The sequence below is a fragment of the Entelurus aequoreus genome, linkage group LG25 (genome assembly GCF_033978785.1).
Source record: "Entelurus aequoreus isolate RoL-2023_Sb linkage group LG25, RoL_Eaeq_v1.1, whole genome shotgun sequence".
Classification (NCBI taxonomy): Eukaryota; Metazoa; Chordata; class Actinopteri; order Syngnathiformes; family Syngnathidae; genus Entelurus; species Entelurus aequoreus.
Window position 1 is genome coordinate 7,025,546 of NC_084755.1, and position 17,997 is coordinate 7,043,542.

Here is a 17,997-nt window from a genome sequence, read left to right on the forward strand (position 1 = left end):
TACATTACATTTGAACACTTTGGATGGGTTTCTAGTTAGCCACGGGGACTGGATCAAACTGAGAGGTGTTTTTTGGCGAGTCTTGGAAACAGGAAGTGTGAAAGAACGGATTGTGAATAAGCTTTGCTTCTTCCGACATGTTGTATTGCGTCATAGTAATCGCATCATTTTACTTGATGTAACTTGTAATAAATAAAATGTAGCTGTTTTAAATACAGTCCGCAGACTGAGAGACGAGAGTGACAAGCAAAATGCCCAAACTGTCAGGCCATTGTCTAGTGTGACTCTTAACCTTTTCAGGCCCAAGCTGTTTGTTTACATGTTTTTTATTTTTTATTTCAATTGCTATTTAGGCTTATTGGACCATAATTACAATAAAAACTAAAAATCATCTTTTGATATGATGTACTTAGTCCATAAGTACACAAATGTGTACTTCATGTGTAGTGACATGTTAATTTTTATTTTTACACTTTTTTTTTTTCCAAATTCCTTTGTATGTTATACTCTTCTGACACCACCAGATGGCAGTATAACTGTCCACATAAGTGGCATAAGACCCCAATTCAGTAGTGTACACAATTTTGGAAATAAGAGCTAAAAGGTGCTGTCCACGCATGTGGCCACTAAGGCCTTTAGAGTTAAGGGGGAATTACACTTTTTTCGGGGGAATTTTGCCAATCATTCACAATCTTTATGACAAAAACATGTGTTTGTCTTTTTTTATGCATTCTAATTGGTAAATAAATGCCAGCAAGATTCAGCTAATAATGGAGGTAATGAGGACTTGATCTATTCCACATATAAAGCGCTCTGAAAAACTCCATCACGTTTTATAAATGTGCTGTAAGTAATGTAGTAACATTTATAACAACATGTCATAAATACATACAAATGACTACCTTGGGACAATTTATGATCCAGAACCTTTTATTTTTGATTCCAACTATGAAGAGAATGATCTACACGTTTTAGAAGCTGAGTGATAACTAGATCCAGCAAGTAGCAGTATTGCTAAAACAATCCCTTACTGTACAATGTCTGCTTTCACTTGGATAAAGACTGATGGCATGTTTATATCTTCCCCTTTACATCAACAATTCATCGTAATCCTCACGCAGGTTAAAACAAAAACAAAAAAATGGGTGCAAACAAGTGTCTAAGTTGGATGTCAAAGTCGACCAACTTGTGGGTTTGTGTCCACAACCTTCTACTATCCAGGTGAGAGGCATGATTTTAAATCTACAATTAACTTTCAACAATTCAGAGGCGATACAGCAACTCACCGGCTCAGTATTTCAATAGCTGTATAAGCGAGTTAGCTCTCTGTGATCAATGTTGAAAATAGTTCCTCGCTAATGTCGCTAATATTCAGGTCACGACATGTAAATGGAGTATTGTTGGCGGTTTTTGGATGTTTTTTAAAGGACTGTATGGACACTACAGTACTACCATTGGCTGCATTGTTAACCACATCGTACTTGACATATTTTAGAAAGCATAAAAGGAAACATACATGTTCTTCTCTTACATAAAGATTGTGAATGATGGGCAAAATTCCAAAAAATTTGAAAGTACGAGGTGGCTAACAAAGCAGCTAATGAAAGTACTCTATTCCGCCCATAAAACCCTCTAAAAACGTCCCAAATCAACCAACAATACTCCATTTACATGTCGAGACCTGAATACTAATCAAGTATTAGCAGTATTGTTATAAACGCTAACGCCGAGGAACTACTTTTAGCTGCGCCGTGGTCAGAGCGCTAACTAGCTTACATTGCTATATTGACATATTGAGCTGCTGCATCGCCTCCGATTTGGTGAAAGTTAATTCTAGATTATAAATCTCTCACCTGGATAGTAGAAGGTTGTAGACACAAACTGAGAAGTTTGTCAACTATGACATCCAACTTAGACCCGAAGATGGCGAGAAAGATGATGATTTTCTTTATGTAAACGGGAAGATATAATCCCATCAGTCGTCACCAGTGAGAGCAGACATTGTACAGTAAGTGATTGTTTTATTGTGTTCATAGTTTGTAGTTCTTGTTTAGCACCAAAGTGCTACATGATTATTAGTGTTTCACTAAAGCTGCATCCGTTTAGCACACTGCTTCTAAAACGTGTTGAAGTAGTAATCTCTCTCATGAAGTTTGCTGTGAGTATTAGTGTTGTTGTTGAAGGAAAAAGTGAACGTTGTGATGCGTCTGAAATTAATACTCCGCTGTATGCTCAAAATGAGCAAAATACGTAAATAGTACATGTTATTATGAATGTGCCTACCCTACATACACTATATTGCCAAAAGTATGGTGTCCACCCATCCAAATGATGAGAATCACTAATCACAGGTGTATCAAATCAAGCACTTAGGCATGGAGACTGTTTCTACAAACATTTGTGAAAGAATGGGCCGCTCTCAGTGATTTCCAGCATGGAACTGTCACAGGATGCCACCTGTGCAACAAATCCAGTCCTGAAATGTCCTCGCTCCTAAATATTCCAAAGTCAACTGTTGGCTTTATTGTAAGAAAAGTGAAGAGTTTGGGAACAACAGCAAGTCAGCCACCAAGTGGTAGGCCAGGTAAACTGACAGAGAGGTCAGCATAGTGCAAAGACTTTCTGCACAGTCACTTGCTACAGAGCTCCTAACTTCATGTCACCTTCCAATTAGCCCACGTGCAGTACGCAGAGAGCTTCATGGAATGGGTTTCCATGGCCGAGGAGCAGCAGCATCTAAGCCATGCATCAGCAAGTCCAATGCAAAGTGTGGGATGCAGTGGTGTAAAGGACATCACCACTGGACTCTAGAGCAGTGGACACACCTTCTCTGGACTGATGAATCACACTTTTCCATCTGGCAATCTGATGGACCAGTCTGGGTTTGGAGGTTGCCAGGAGAATGCTACATTTCGGACTGCATTGTGCCGAGTGTGAAATTTGGTGGTGGAGGAATTATGGTGTGGGGTTGTTTTTCAGGAGTTGGGCTTGGCCTCTTAGTTCCAGAGAAAGGAATTTTGAATGCTCCAGGATACCAAAACATTTCGGACAATTCCATGAATGACAGAGTCTGGTGTGGATGAACTTGACTGGCCTGCACAGAGTCCTGACCTGAACCTGATAGAACACCTTTGGGATGAATTAGAACGGAGACGTCACCAATGCGCTTTTGGAAGAATGGTGGAAAATTCCTATAAACACACTCCCAGAAGAGTTGAAGCTGTGTAGCTGCAAAAGGTGGACCCACATCATATGGAACCCTATGGGTTAGGAATGGGATGGCACTTCTAGATCATATGGGAGTCAAGGCAGGTGGCCAAATACTTTTGGCAATATAGTGTATATACTTACAGCATGTACTGTATATAAAATGTGATGGAGGTGTTGGGGATGTTTTTAAGAGTGCTGAATAGGCGGAATTGAACGACTACCATAAACACCATTGTTAGCTGACTTTTGTTGATGGTTATTTACGATTTAGAATGCTTTACAATGCGTAGGGATTGTGAATGATAGGCAACATTTAAAAACAAGTAGAGTTCCTCTTTAAGAGGAAGTGGGGTTGGCAAAGACAGAATAGTTACTATACCATTTTACACCCTCTCAATTAAAAAGGGAGCAGGTGGCCAAAGCGCGTATACGTGGGTGCGTAGTAGGCGGGACCAGACACGTGGTGTCAGTGTAGCATTTCACTTGTATTATTGTTGACGTAACAATGTCCCCTTAAAGATGCACAACGTGTACGTGTGCGCGTTAGGACTGACCTGTGCAACCAGGTGCGGAAGAAGCCCATCTCAGGGAGGTGCAGGATGGCGGGATTGGACTCGCACAATTGCACGAAGCCCTTCAACTCTGTCACTTTGCGGGAGTCCATGCTGCGACACACAAACACAACTTCATCATGTTGCGACACACAAACACAACTTCATCATGCTGAGACACACAAACACAACTTCATCATGCTGCGACACACAAACACAACTTCATCATGTTGCGACACACAAACACAACTTCATCATGCTGAGACACACAAACACAACTTCATCATGCTGCGACACACAAACACAACTTCATCATGCTGCGACACACAAACACAACATCATGCTGCGACACACAAACACAACTTCATCATGCTGCGACACACAAACACAACATCATCATGCTGCGACACACAAACACAACTTCATCATGCTGCTACACACAAACACAACTTCATCATGCTGCGACACACAAACACAACTTCATCATGCTGCGACACACAAACACAACTTCATCATGCTGCGACACACAAACACAACTTCATCATGCTGCTATACACAAACACAACTTCATCATGCTGCTATACACAAACACAACTTCATCATGCTGCTATACACAAACACAACTTCATCATGCTGCTATACACAAACACAACTTCATCATGCTGCTATACACAAACACAACTTCATCATGCTGCGACACACAAACACAACTTCATCATGCTGCGACACACAAACACAACTTCATCATGCTGCTATACACAAACACAACTTAATCATGCTGCGACACACAAACACAACTTCATCATGCTGCGACACACAAACACAACTTCATCATGCTGCTATACACAAACACAACTTCATCATGCTGCTATACACAAACACAACTTCATCATGCTGCTATACACAAACACAACTTCATCATGCTGCTATACACAAACACAACTTCATCATGCTGCTACACACAAACACAACTTCATCATGCTGCGACACACAAACACAACTTCATCATGCTGCGACACACAAACACAACTTCATCATGCTGCGACACACAAACACAACTTCATCATGCTGCGACACACAAACACAACTTCATCATGCTGCGACACACAAACACAACATCATCATGCTGCGACACACAAACACAACTTCATCATGTTGCGACACACAAACACAACTTCATCATGCTGAGACACACAAACACAACTTCATCATGTTGCGACACACAAACACAACTTCATCATGCTGAGACACACAAACACAACTTCATCATGCTGCGACACACAAACACAACTTCATCATGCTGCGACACACAAACACAACTTCATCATGCTGCTATACACAAACACAACTTCATCATGCTGCTATACACAAACACAACTTCATCATGCTGCGACACACAAACACAACTTCATCATGCTGCGACACACAAACACAACTTCATCATGCTGCTATACACAAACACAACTTAATCATGCTGCGACACACAAACACAACTTCATCATGCTGCGACACACAAACACAACTTCATCATGCTGCTATACACAAACACAACTTCATCATGCTGCTATACACAAACACAACTTCATCATGCTGCGACACACACACAACTTCATCATGCTGCGACACACAAACACAACTTCATCATGCTGCTACACACAAACACAACTTCATCATGCTGCGACACACAAACAACTTCATCATGCTGCGACACACAAACACAACTTCATCATGCTGCGACACACAAACACAACTTCATCATGCTGCGACACACAAACAACTTCATCATGCTGCGACACAAACACAACTTCATCATGCTGCGACACACAAACACAACTTCATCATGCTGCGACACACACACACAACTTCATCATGCTGCTATACACAAACACAACTTCATCATGCTGCTACACACAAACACAACTTCATCATGCTGCGACACACACAACTTCATCATGCTGCTATACACAAACACAACTTCATCATGCTGCTACACACAAACACAACTTCATCATGCTGCTATACACAAACACAACTTCATCATGCTGCGACACACACACAACTTCATCATGCTGCGACACACAAACACAACGTCATCATGCTGCGACACACAAACACAACTTCATCAAGTTAGCTTAGCCGAGCTAGCGTGAATTAATGTCCTCTTTATGTTCTGTATACCACAACAAATATGGCGAAACAAAGACGCAACAAGCACAAATCGGAGTTTGACAAGGAAGCGATGTTTCCCGAGAGAGAGCGAAGATGCCAGAAGTTTCTAGAAACAACAAGCATGTTTTTGACGCATGATCCTTGTTAGTGTTAGCTTGCTACAACACTTGCCACATTCAGTTCAATTAGAAACACCAGGTGTTGATATTTGTGGGGAAAAGAATAAATAACACACCTATATAAGGACTCTTAGATTTAAATAAGTAGATGAGAAAACAGAAGGTTGCCGTCGAAATTCGTCGTCGCAAATCTGCTTCCCTGGCGAAGGCGTCGCTCTTCTCTTTTCATTCAGGCATCACATCGGACAGCCCCACGGACTTCCTTTATCCGGGAACACGTGCCCCCGATTTCTGACTGCTCGGACTATTTCTACAAAGCAGCACAACCTTTACTGTACAGCCATCGGTGTCATTTTCGAAGTACATTTCTATTAAACCTGTACATAAGATCTTACACAAATAACTATAACGTTTAACGTGAATTGTCGGCATTAAAGGAGGATTTTGATTGGACCGATCATAAAACCGGATGCTGGGAGACAAAACTCAGGGCCTCAATTTCCCACTCACCGAGCTTGAGAAGGCTGTTAGCGAGCAGCTAGTGAGGTAACTGTCATCCAGGGTGAAATGTACATTTCATCTATACATTGTATCTGAGTCGTGGAAAAGTGTTTGTGCGAGTGGTTATGAATATTATATATCATTTGACAACTTTTCTAACTGTTGTGCAGCCATAAGCGACATGTGTGGGTGACCTGAGTGTTCGACGATGGTGACCTCGGCTGGGCGCCTTCTGAGGGCTGCCGCCAAACTGCTGTCTGCAACACGCTGGAGTCCAGGTGAGCTGCAAAGACAACAGTCAACTTGATGTTTATTTCAACCAATGTTCGCCTATTGTATCAGAATCAGAATCAGAAATACTTTAATAATCCCGGAGGGGAAATTAAGATTTTCAGCACAATCCCATTCAAGAGCAGACAAACATTACAGGGAGACAGAACAGGATCAAACATTACAGGGAGACAGAACAGGATCAAACATTACAGGGAGACAGAACAGGATCGCTGAAAGGCCTACTGAAACCCACCGACCACGCAGTCTGATAAGTTTATATATCAATGATGAAATCTTAACATTGCAACACATGCCAATACAGCCGGGTTAGATTACTAAAGTGCAATTTTAAATTTTGCGCGAAATATCCTGCTGAAAACGTCTCGGTATGATGACGCCTGCACGTGACGTCACGGATTGTAGAGGACATTTTGGGACAGCATTGTGGCCAGCTATTAAGTCGTCTGTTTTCATCGCAAAATTCCACAGTATTCTGGACATCTGTGTTGGTGAATCTTTTGCAATTTGTTTAATGAACAATTAAGACAGCAAAGAAGAAAGCTGTAGGTGGGAAGTGGTGTATTTCGGCCGGCTGCACAAACACGTAGCCGGTGTTTCATTGTTTACATTCCCGAAAGATGACAGCCAAGCTTTTACCATTGGCCTGTGGAGAACTGGGACAACAGAGACTCTTACCAGGAGGACTTTGAGTCGGATACGCAGACGCGGTACCGTGAGTACGCAGCTGCGGCTTCCAAACATTTGATCGCTTGCCCGTACGTGCGTGCCGCTATGTGCATGTCACGTACGTAACTTTGGGGTCTTTGGGGAAATATATGGGCTGTATGAACTTTGGGGAGGTGAACGGTACTTTGGGCTGTGGGATTGAGTGTGTTGTACGGGTGTTTGATTTGTATTGGCGGGTTATATGAACGGGAGGGGGGAGGTGTTTGTTATGCGGGATTAATTTGTGGCATATTAAATATAAGCCTGGTTGTGTTGTGGCTAATAGAGTATATATATGTCTTGTGTTTATTTACTTCCAATGGGCTCACCACCCATAGCAGGGGTCATAGAGGTCGGGTGCGATGTGAGCTGGGCGGCAGCCGAAGGCAGGGCACTTGGCGGTCTGATCCTCGGCTACAGAAGCTAGCTCTTGGGACGTGGAACGTCACTTCGCTGGGGGGGAAGGAGCCTGAGCTAGTGCGCGAGGTGGAGAAGTTCCGGCTAAATATAGTCTGACTCACTTCGACGCACAGCAAGGGCTCTGGAACCAGTTCTCTCGAGATGGGCTGGACTCTCTTCCACTCTGGCGTTGCTGGCAGTGAGAGGCGACGGGCTGGGGTGGCAATTCTTGTTGCCCCCCCGGCTCAGAGCCTGCATGTTGGAGTTCAACCCGGTGGACGAGAGGGTAGCTTCCCTCCGCCTTTGGGTGGGGGAATGGGTCCTGACTGTGGTTTGCGCTTACGCGCCAAACCGCAGCTCAGAGTACCCACCCTTTTTGGATTCACTCGAGGGAGTACTTGAAAGTGCTCCCCCGGGTGATTCCCTCGTTCTACTGGGGGACTTCAACACTCATGTTGGCAGCGACAGTGAAACCTGGAGAGGCGTGATTGGGAAGAATGGCCGCCCGGATCTGAACCCGAGCGGTGTTTTGTTATTGGACTTTTGTGCCCGTCACAGATTGTCCATAACGAACACCATGTTCAAGCATAAGGGTGTCCATATGTGCACTTGGCACCAGGAAACCCTAGGCCGCAGTTCCATGATCGACTTTGTAGTTGTGTCGTCGGATTTGCGGCCTCCTGTTTTGGACACTCGGGTGAAGAGAGGGGCGGAGCTTTCTACCGATCACCACCTGGTGGTGAGTTGGCTGCGATGGTGGGGGAGGATGCCGGACAGACCCGGCAGGCCCAAACGCATTGTGAGGGTTTGCTGGGAACGTCTGGCAGAGTCTTCTGTCAGAGAGAGTTTCAATTCCCACCTCCGGAAGAACTTTGAACATGTCACGAGGGAGGCGCTGGACATTGAGTCCGAATGGACCATCTTCCGCACCTCTATTGTCGAGGCGGCTGATTGGAGCTGTGGCCGCAAAGTAGTTGGTGCCTGTCGTGGCGGTAATCCTAGAACCCGTTGGTGGACACCGGCGGTGAGGGATGCCGTCAAGCTGAAGAAGGAGTTCTATCGGGTTCTTTTGGCTCATAGGACTCCTGAGGCAGCGGACAGGTACCGACAGGCCAAGCGGTGTGCGGCTTCAGCGGTCGCGGCGGAAAAAACTCGGACATGGGAGGAGTTCGGGGAAGCCATGGAAAACGACTTCCGGACGGCTTCGAAGCGATTCTGGAGCACCATCCGCCGCCTCAGGAAGGGGAAGCAGTGCACTATCAACACCGTGTATGGTGAGGATGGTGTTCTGCTGACCTCGACTGCGGATGTTGTGGATCGGTGGCGGGAATACTTCGAAGACCTCCTCAATCCCACCAACACGTCTTCCTATGAGGAAGCAGTGCCTGGAGAATCTGTGGTGGGCTCTCCTATTTCTGGGGCTGAGGTTGCTGAGGTAGTTAAAAAGCTCTTCGGTGGCAAGGCCCTGGGGGTGGATGAGATCCACCCGGAGTTCCTTAAGGCTCTGGATGCTGTGGGGCTGTCTTGGTTGACAAGACTCTGCAACATTGCGTGGACATCGGGGGCGGTACCTCTGGATTGGCAGACCGGGGTGGTGGTTCCTCTCTTTAAAAAGGGGAACCGGAGGGTGTGTTCTAACCATCGGGGGATCACACTCCTCAGCCTTCCCGGTAAGGTCTATTCAGGTGTACTGGAGAGGAGGCTACGCCGGATAGTCGAACCTCGGATTCAGGAGGAACAGTGTGGTTTTCGTCCTGGTTGTGGAACTGTGGACCAGCTCTATACTCTCAGCAGGGTCCTTGAGGGTGCATGGGAGTTTGCCCAACCAGTTTACATGTGCTTTGTGGACTTGGAGAAGGCATTCGACCGTGACCCTTGGGAAGTCCTGTAGGGAGTGCTCAGAGAGTATGGGGTATCGGACTGCCTGATTGTGGCGGTCCGCTCCCTGTATGATCAGTGTCAGAGCTTGGTCCGCATTGCCGGCAGTAAGTCGGACACGTTTCCAGTGAGGGTTGGACTCCGCCAAGGCTGCCCTTTGTCACCCATTCTGTTCAGAACCTTTATGGACAGAATTTCTAGGTGCAGTCAGGGCGTTGAGGGTATCCGGTTTGGTGGCTGCAGGATTAGGTCTCTGCTTTTTGCAGATGATGTGGTCCTGATGGCTTCATCTGGCCAGGATCTTCAGCTCTCACTGGATTGGTTCGCAGCTGAGTGTGAAGCGACTGGGATAAGAATGAGCACCTCCAAGTCCGAGTCCATGGTTCTCCGAATCGCTCTTGCTGCTTGTGGCCATGATTGTAAACATTGTGCAGATGTGAGGAGCTCCACAACCTGTGACGTCACGCTACTTCCGGTACAGGCAAGGCTTTTTTATCAGCGACCAAAAGTTGCAAACTTTATCGTCAATGTTCTCTACTAAATCCTTTCAGCAAAAATATGGCAATATCGCGAAATGATCAAGTATGACACATAGAATGGACCTGCTATCCCCGTTTAAATAAGAAAATCGCATTTCAGTAGGCCTTGAAGGGTCTGCCAACTTCCGGCGCCCCTTACAATAAAGGTAAGAAACAGGTAAACTAAAAAAAAAAAATCAGTCTTAGGCCCCGTTTACACTAAGGGTAAATCCCACCTAACCTTATCCGTGTCCACATACAACAATGCCACCGTTTAAGACCCCTTCCCTCCCTCTGTCAGCTGGCGCAACGCGACCTAGTACACATGCGCACGTCGTAGTCACCTCCAGTGTTGCTTTGTGTGCAAGTTCTTAAATGTCACTTATCTGAACAATATCCAGTGTTGTGCTATTTCAATGAACTGGAATCCAGTGGGCTGTGGGGCCCTATTGTAGTCAATCACACCTGCGACATCATACATGAATCACATCTTTATTACACACCTAAACAATGTGATAAAGAACATTTGACATCAATCAATCTAGGGATCTAGATATCTGCTCAGGACACTCCTCACTCTTTTGCCTTCACCTTCATTGTCCATTCCTTTTTGGTGACTTTATATATTCTGGACCTAGACGTTGAGTCCGCGACATGCATGGCGGACAATAACTGATAAGTCTGCTTTGCCAGTCCAAAAGCATTTGCCGTTTTCCATAGTCTTCCCTCGACGACCAGGAATACAAAGCACACGCTACCTTTTTTATCACATTCACGGTAGCCCGAATTCTCGTTGTCTCTCCTTTGACAAATGGACAAAGTTTTTGGCTAAGTAGAATCACAGCTGACCTGGACATTGGAAAGTTCTCTTGCCGTCTGAGAAGTGTTGTATCCCAAATAGCTGCAATGGCTTTCTCTTAAGGTATTCCTGTGTGATTTCCACAAGCGTCTGTACATGTAGAAGAAGGAGAAACACGGCATGTCTGGATGACTCGCTTCCATATTTCCAGTGGTTAGCTCCGAGTTACCAAACCGCTTTATGATAAAGCTGACTGTGGCGCGTTCTTTCTGACGTCACTTCCTGTGTGGGCGCGGTCGTTCTGGCGTCACCTCCTCTCAGAACTCAGTTTGTAAGTGATCAATGAGTCCATACAAAGCTAAGAGTCGGGGATACAAGAAATACACAGCGCACTTACCCGTGTAAAAATTTGTCCGAGATGGGGAACCTTAAACGCTGGTTTTTTGTGTGGCTGAAACGGGGTTTGGGCTAAATAATTATTTATTTAAGAGGTTAAACGACCTAGTGTAGAGATGGCCTAACCCTGGGCCACTGGAGAGGGGGTCCAGACTGAGGCCAAGGAAAAAAAACTCATAGCCATAGCATGTGTGTAAGAGGAAAACATCAAAGAACACAAAGGACATTAAAGACATTTAAAAGAGCCGAGCTGATGCAACCAGCCATTTCTACCCACAGCCACAAAAGTAAAACAACAACAACAAAAAACATATACACTGTGGTGGCCTCTGCGGTGTTCCTCACCATCGTCTGCTGGGGTGGGGGGGAGCATGGCCAGAGACAGGAGCAGACCCAACAAAGCAACCACAAGAGTCGACTCCACCCTCTGCCGCCCACCAACTCTCGGCCAGTGTCCAGTCGGCATGGATGAGCGAGGATACGTCCAAGGAGACAGAGGTGTCTGATACCTGCTCAAATCAGCCAAGACGCTGTGAAGCTTGTCCAGCTCTGCAGCCCTGTCTCTTCATCCACATCCCCTCCAGTCTCTCCAAACTCTGCAGCCCTGTCTCTTCATCCACATCTCCTCCAGTCTCTCCAAACTCTGCAGTCTTGTCTCTTCATCCACATATCCTCCAGTCTCTTCAAACTCTGCAGCCCTGTCTCTTCATCCACATCTCCTCCAGTCTCTTCAAACTCTGCAGCCCTGTCTCTTCATCCACATCTCCTCCAGTCTCTTCAAACTCTGCAGCCCTGTCTCTTCATCCACATCTCCTCCAGTCTCTCCAAACTCTGCAGTCCTGTCTCTTCATCCACATCTCCTCCAGTCCCTCCAAACTCTGCAACCCTGTCTCTTCATCCACATCTCCTCCAGTCTCTTCAAACTCTGCAGTCCTGTCTCTTCATCCACATCTCCTCCAGTCTCTCCAAACTCTGCAGTCCTGTCTCTTCATCCACATCTCCTCCAGTCCATCCAAACTCTGCAGCCCTGTCTCTTCATCCACATCTCCTCCAGTCTCTTCAAACTCTGCAGTCCTGTCTCTTCATCCACATCTCCTCCAGTCTCTTCAAACTCTGCAGCCCTGTCTCTTCATCCACATCTCCTCCAGTCTCTCCAAACTCTGCAGTCTTGTCTCTTCATCCACATCTCCTCCAGTCTCTTCAAACTCTGCAGCCCTGTCTCTTCATCCACATCTCCTCCAGTCTCTTCAAACTCTGCAGCCCTGTCTCTTCATCCACATCTCCTCCAGTCTCTTCAAACTCTGCAGCCCTGTCTCTTCATCCACATCTCCTCCAGTCTCTCCAAACTCTGCAGTCCTGTCTCTTCATCCACATCTCCTCCAGTCCCTCCAAACTCTGCAGCCCTGTCTCTTCATCCACATCTCCTCCAGTCTCTTCAAACTCTGCAGCCCTGTCTCTTCATCCACATCTCCTCCAGTCTCTCCAAACTCTGCAGTCCTGTCTCTTCATCCACATCTCCTCCAGTCCCTCCAAACTCTGCAGCCCTGTCTCTTCATCCACATCTCCTCCAGTCTCTTCAAACTCTGCAGTCCTGTCTCTTCATCCACATCTCCTCCAGTCTCTTCAAACTCTGCAGCCCTGTCTCTTCATCCACATATCCTCCAGTCTCTCCAAACTCTGCAGCCCTGTCTCTTCATCCACATCTCCTCCAGTCTCTCCAAACTCTGCAGTCCTGTCTCTTCATCCACATCTCCTCCAGTCTCTCCAAACTCTGCAGTCCTGTCTCTTCATCCACATCTCCTCCAGTCCCTCCAAACTCTGCAGCCCTGTCTCTTCATCCACATCTCCTCCAGTCTCTTCAAACTCTGCAGTCCTGTCTCTTCATCCACATCTCCTCCAGTCTCTTCAAACTCTGCAGCCCTGTCTCTTCATCCACATATCCTCCAGTCTCTCCAAACTCTGCAGCCCTGTCTCTTCATCCACATCTCCTCCAGTCTCTCCAAACTCTGCAGTCCTGTCTCTTCATCCACATCTCCTCCAGTCCCTCCAAACTCTGCAGCCCTGTCTCTTCATCCACATCTCCTCCAGTCTCTTCAAACTCTGCAGCCCTGTCTCTTCATCCACATCTCCTCCAGTCTCTCCAAACTCTGCAGTCCTGTCTCTTCATCCACATCTCCTCCAGTCCCTCCAAACTCTGCAGCCCTGTCTCTTCATCCACATCTCCTCCAGTCTCTTCAAACTCTGCAGCCCTGTCTCTTCATCCACATCTCCTCCAGTCTCTCCAAACTCTGCAGTCCTGTCTCTTCATCCACATCTCCTCCAGTCCCTCCAAACTCTGCAGCCCTGTCTCTTCATCCACATCTCCTCCAGTCTCTTCAAACTCTGCAGTCCTGTCTCTTCATCCACATCTCCTCCAGTCTCTTCAAACTCTGCAGCCCTGTCTCTTCATCCACATCTCCTCCAGTCTCTTCAAACTCTGCAGTCCTGTCTCTTCATCCACATCTCCTCCAGTCTCTTCAAACTCTGCAGCCCTGTCTCTTCATCCACATATCCTCCAGTCTCTCCAAACTCTGCAGCCCTGTCTCTTCATCCACATCTCCTCCAGTCTCTCCAAACTCTGCAGTCCTGTCTCTTCATCCACATCTCCTCCAGTCTCTCCAAACTCTGCAGTCCTGTCTCTTCATCCACATCTCCTCCAGTCCCTCCAAACTCTGCAGCCCTGTCTCTTCATCCACATCTCCTCCAGTCTCTTCAAACTCTGCAGTCCTGTCTCTTCATCCACATCTCCTCCAGTCTCTTCAAACTCTGCAGCCCTGTCTCTTCATCCACATATCCTCCAGTCTCTCCAAACTCTGCAGCCCTGTCTCTTCATCCACATCTCCTCCAGTCTCTCCAAACTCTGCAGTCCTGTCTCTTCATCCACATCTCCTCCAGTCCCTCCAAACTCTGCAGTCCTGTCTCTTCATCCACATCTCCTCCAGTCTCTCCAAACTCTGCAGTCCTGTCTCTTCATCCACATCTCCTCCAGTCTCTCCAAACTCTGCAGCCCTGTCTCTTCATCCACATCTCCTCCAGTCCCTCCAAATGGACTCTGGTGTGGCAGACACCCAGCAGCTGGTCTCCATGGCCAAAAGGCTCCCGGGAGGCAGATCCAGAAGTTGACAAAAAAGCACTGCAGAAGTCAGCCTTGTCTCACAGTCCCAAAGGGTCCCCAACCAAAAGGCCAAAAAAACCCACATGAAAAGAAGAGGGAAACATCAGGAACACAAAAGGATGACACGAGCACGGAGCTCCTGCCACCAGCAGCCACTACAGCGGCGCCATCTTGGAAAAAAACTATTATTTTTATTAAAATATTATTAAATCAATCAAAGTTTACTTATATAGCCCTAAATCACCAGTGTCTCAAAGGGCTGCACAAGCCACAACGACATCTTTGCTCAGATCCCACATCAGGGCAAGAAAAAAGTCAACCCAATGGGATGACAATCAGGAAGAACATTCCCAAATGTATGCATTTTTATTATTTGTTACATCTTGACCATTCCCTTAAAGTCATTGACAGATTGATCACCAACACAATTTAAAGCAAACATACTTTTGCAGGATGTGTGTGGTGCCCGTGCAGGAACATTTCTGTGAAACCAGGAGGTTTGCAACCAAAGACACTTCCTGCTCGTTACCTGGGTCAACCAAGCCCGTTCACCCATCCACACCTCCTCAAACATGGCGAGTATTGTTAACATCCTACCAGTTCACCAGTGTCCACAGTGCTGATGGTTATTGGCCCCCGACACATTCTAAAGACAGAATAAAAACATCCCGGATTATAACATTACACAAAAATCTGTATCATGCAATTTTGGGAGAAATTGCGTATGAATGCTGAAATGCTCTAGTCGAACTCCAATGCTAACGTTAGCATGATAACAGTTAAAATGTGTCATGTGCTAAGTCATATGACTATGAAGCATACGCATGTGAAATTAGCACAAAAAAAAAAAAAAAAAGTTATCAGGTGTCAAGTACCAAATTATATGACTCCAAGGCGTTTGGCGGAAAAATAGCTAGGCAAGATAAAGTGGCATGTGTCAACTACCAAGTCATATGACTCTGAGGTGTGTGGCAGCAAAATGTGCTTAAAAAGTTAGCATGTGTCAACTACCAAGTCATATGACTCTGAGGTGTGTGGCAGCAAAATGTGCTTAAAAAGTTAGCATGTGTCAACTACCAAGTCATATGACTCTGAGGTGTGTGGCAGCAAAATGTGCTTAAAAAGTTAGCATGTGTCAACTACCAAGTCATATGACTCTGAGGTGTGTGGCAGCAAAATGTGCTTAAAAAGTTAGAATGTGTCAACTACCAAGTTATATGAGTCTGAGGTGTGTGGCAGCAAAATGTGCTTAAAAAGTTAGAATGTGTCAACTACCAAGTTATATGAGTCTGAGGTGTGTGGCAGCAAAATGTGCTTAAAAAGTTAGCATGTGTCAATTACCAAGTTATATGACTCTGAGGTGTGTGGCAGCAAAATGTGCTTAAAAAGTTAGCATGTGTCAACTGATAAGTCATATGACTCTGAGGTGTGTGGCAGCAAAATGTGCTTAAAAAGTTAGCATGTGCCAACTACCAAGTTATATGAGTCTGAGGTGTGTGGCAGCAAAATTAGCTAAACAAAGTTAGCATGTGTCAATTACCAAGTTATATGAGTCTTAGCTCTTTGTCAGCAAAATTAGCTAAACAAAGTTAGCATGTTATATGAGTCTGAGGGGTTTGGCTGCAAAATTGGCTGAAAATGTTAGCATGCTAATGTTAGTAATGCTGCCTTAGGCTGAGCCAATCCGTGGCCATGATACTGAACAGCAAGGTCTGATTGTTTTAGTGTCCAATACTATTGCAGTAATTGATTTTGGCATTTTTATGCTTGAAAATGCTCAATTTAGAGCAAAATGACATAGAATTTGCCTTGTTGCCAATAACACAAAGCTAAGATATGGATGGTATGTACAGATAGTTTAAAATCTATTGTGTTGGTTTTAGTACAGCATGTGACCCCCGAATCCTTCAGTTTTTATTTATGCGTCCCTCGCTGGAAAAGGTTTGGACACCCCGTTAACACTTATGAACACATTGAGATGAAGTGATGTGGACCTGCAGCTTGAGAACAATAACAGCCAGATTGTTATCATTATTTTGTTCAGCACCTGAATCACAGCTCTGTATTAGATATGAAATGCATTTCCTTCAAAAACTGTGATGAGCCGTTGTGTGCCGTTAAATTGTCAGGTGAGGTGACCCCCGGCCTGAGTCAAGCAGAATACGAGCTGCGCCGACACAGACTGGCCTCCCTGGTGGAGGCTCAGTGGGACAGGCTTGCCTCCGACAGCAGCCATGTGCTCCTGGTTCTGTCCCACCCCACCCGCTACATGACTAATGACATCCCCTACCCCTTCCACCAGAACCAGGTGTGCTTCACTGTCACTGACATGTCTCTTTCAGTCAAAGCATGTTCAACAAATACTTCTAGGACTTCCTCTACCTGTGTGGCATCCTGGAGCCTGACAGTGCTTTGGTCCTGTATGGGAAAGGACGACCAGACAAGGCCATCTTGTTTGTCCCACGTCGAGACCCAGGCAGGGAGCTGTGGGACGGCCCGCGGTCGGGGAAGGATGGAGCGGCCGCTCTGACTGGCATAGAGAGGGTCCACAGCACAGAAGAACTTGGTCTTGTTCTCAGAAGCATCAAAGGTGAGCTGATCCAAACCAGGGGGGTCCAAACTACGGCCCGTCATGAGTTTAAAAAGGAATCTTAGCCACAGAGAGATTGCAATAGATGTTGATTGTGCTATGTATGTCACTATCTAGTGGGCAATGTGAGTCATTCAGGTCAAGGGCCTTTAATTATGCTCCATACCCAAAATTGTGCATGAATTACTTATACGACCCAATGCAAACAACCTTCCCTAGTCATGGTGCAAAATTAAATCAATAATTCCAACTAACACCAAATGTCAACAAACATGGTGACACACAACACAACCTGCTCACTGGTCTTTATGAATATTATAAAAAAAATCCAAATGACACCCATTTAAATCCATTACAAAGCATGATGGGAAAAATGCAAACCACTCTTATCAATGTTTGGCAGATTTGAGCTGCGTGACATTTCTGATTGATTGTCACAGAACTAAATGGTAAATGGTACTTTGCTTTGACACTATTTCCACAGTCACCCATTCACACACACGTGCACACACACGTGCACACACACGTGCGCACACACTGAAGGCGGGAGCTGCTATGCAAGACCCTAACCCTCAGATGATGGCACGGCTACTTTACCAACCAAGCCATGCCATCCCCACCGTAAACAAGGTACAAGTCCAACTTTCACATACTCTTATGGTCCAATTGGGACGGTATAGCTCGGTTGGTAGAGCGGCCGTGCCAGCAACCCTT

At 45.8% G+C, this 17,997-nt stretch overlaps 2 protein-coding genes across 4 annotated transcripts in view; one reads left to right on the forward strand and one right to left on the reverse strand.

Moving 5' to 3' along the window:
- The window catches only part of LOC133642354 (hsc70-interacting protein-like), a 35,877-nt gene extending 29,556 nt beyond the window's left edge, over positions 1 to 6,321 (reverse strand). Inside the window, exons 1-2 of the mRNA XM_062036497.1 lie at positions 6,166 to 6,321; positions 3,765 to 3,875 (exon numbers count right to left, since the gene is read on the reverse strand). Of these exons, the coding sequence (XP_061892481.1) occupies positions 3,765 to 3,874 (110 nt within the window). The 5' untranslated portion in view covers position 3,875; positions 6,166 to 6,321. The remainder of the gene's footprint in view (positions 1 to 3,764; positions 3,876 to 6,165) is intronic.
- A 37-nt stretch (positions 6,322 to 6,358) lies between these two features.
- The window catches only part of LOC133642353 (xaa-Pro aminopeptidase 3-like), a 40,603-nt gene continuing 28,964 nt past the window's right edge, over positions 6,359 to 17,997 (forward strand). For 2 of the 3 annotated variants that reach the window (XM_062036496.1, XM_062036495.1), the window contains exons 1-5: positions 6,359 to 6,595; positions 6,721 to 6,828; positions 15,146 to 15,268; positions 16,823 to 17,001; positions 17,064 to 17,283. In XM_062036496.1, coding sequence (XP_061892480.1) covers positions 6,759 to 6,828; positions 15,146 to 15,268; positions 16,823 to 17,001; positions 17,064 to 17,283 — 592 coding nt within the window. In that variant the 5' untranslated portion in view covers positions 6,359 to 6,595; positions 6,721 to 6,758. The remainder of the gene's footprint in view (positions 6,596 to 6,720; positions 6,829 to 15,145; positions 15,269 to 16,822; positions 17,002 to 17,063; positions 17,284 to 17,997) is intronic. The other variant, XR_009824494.1, reaches the window with a different exon arrangement.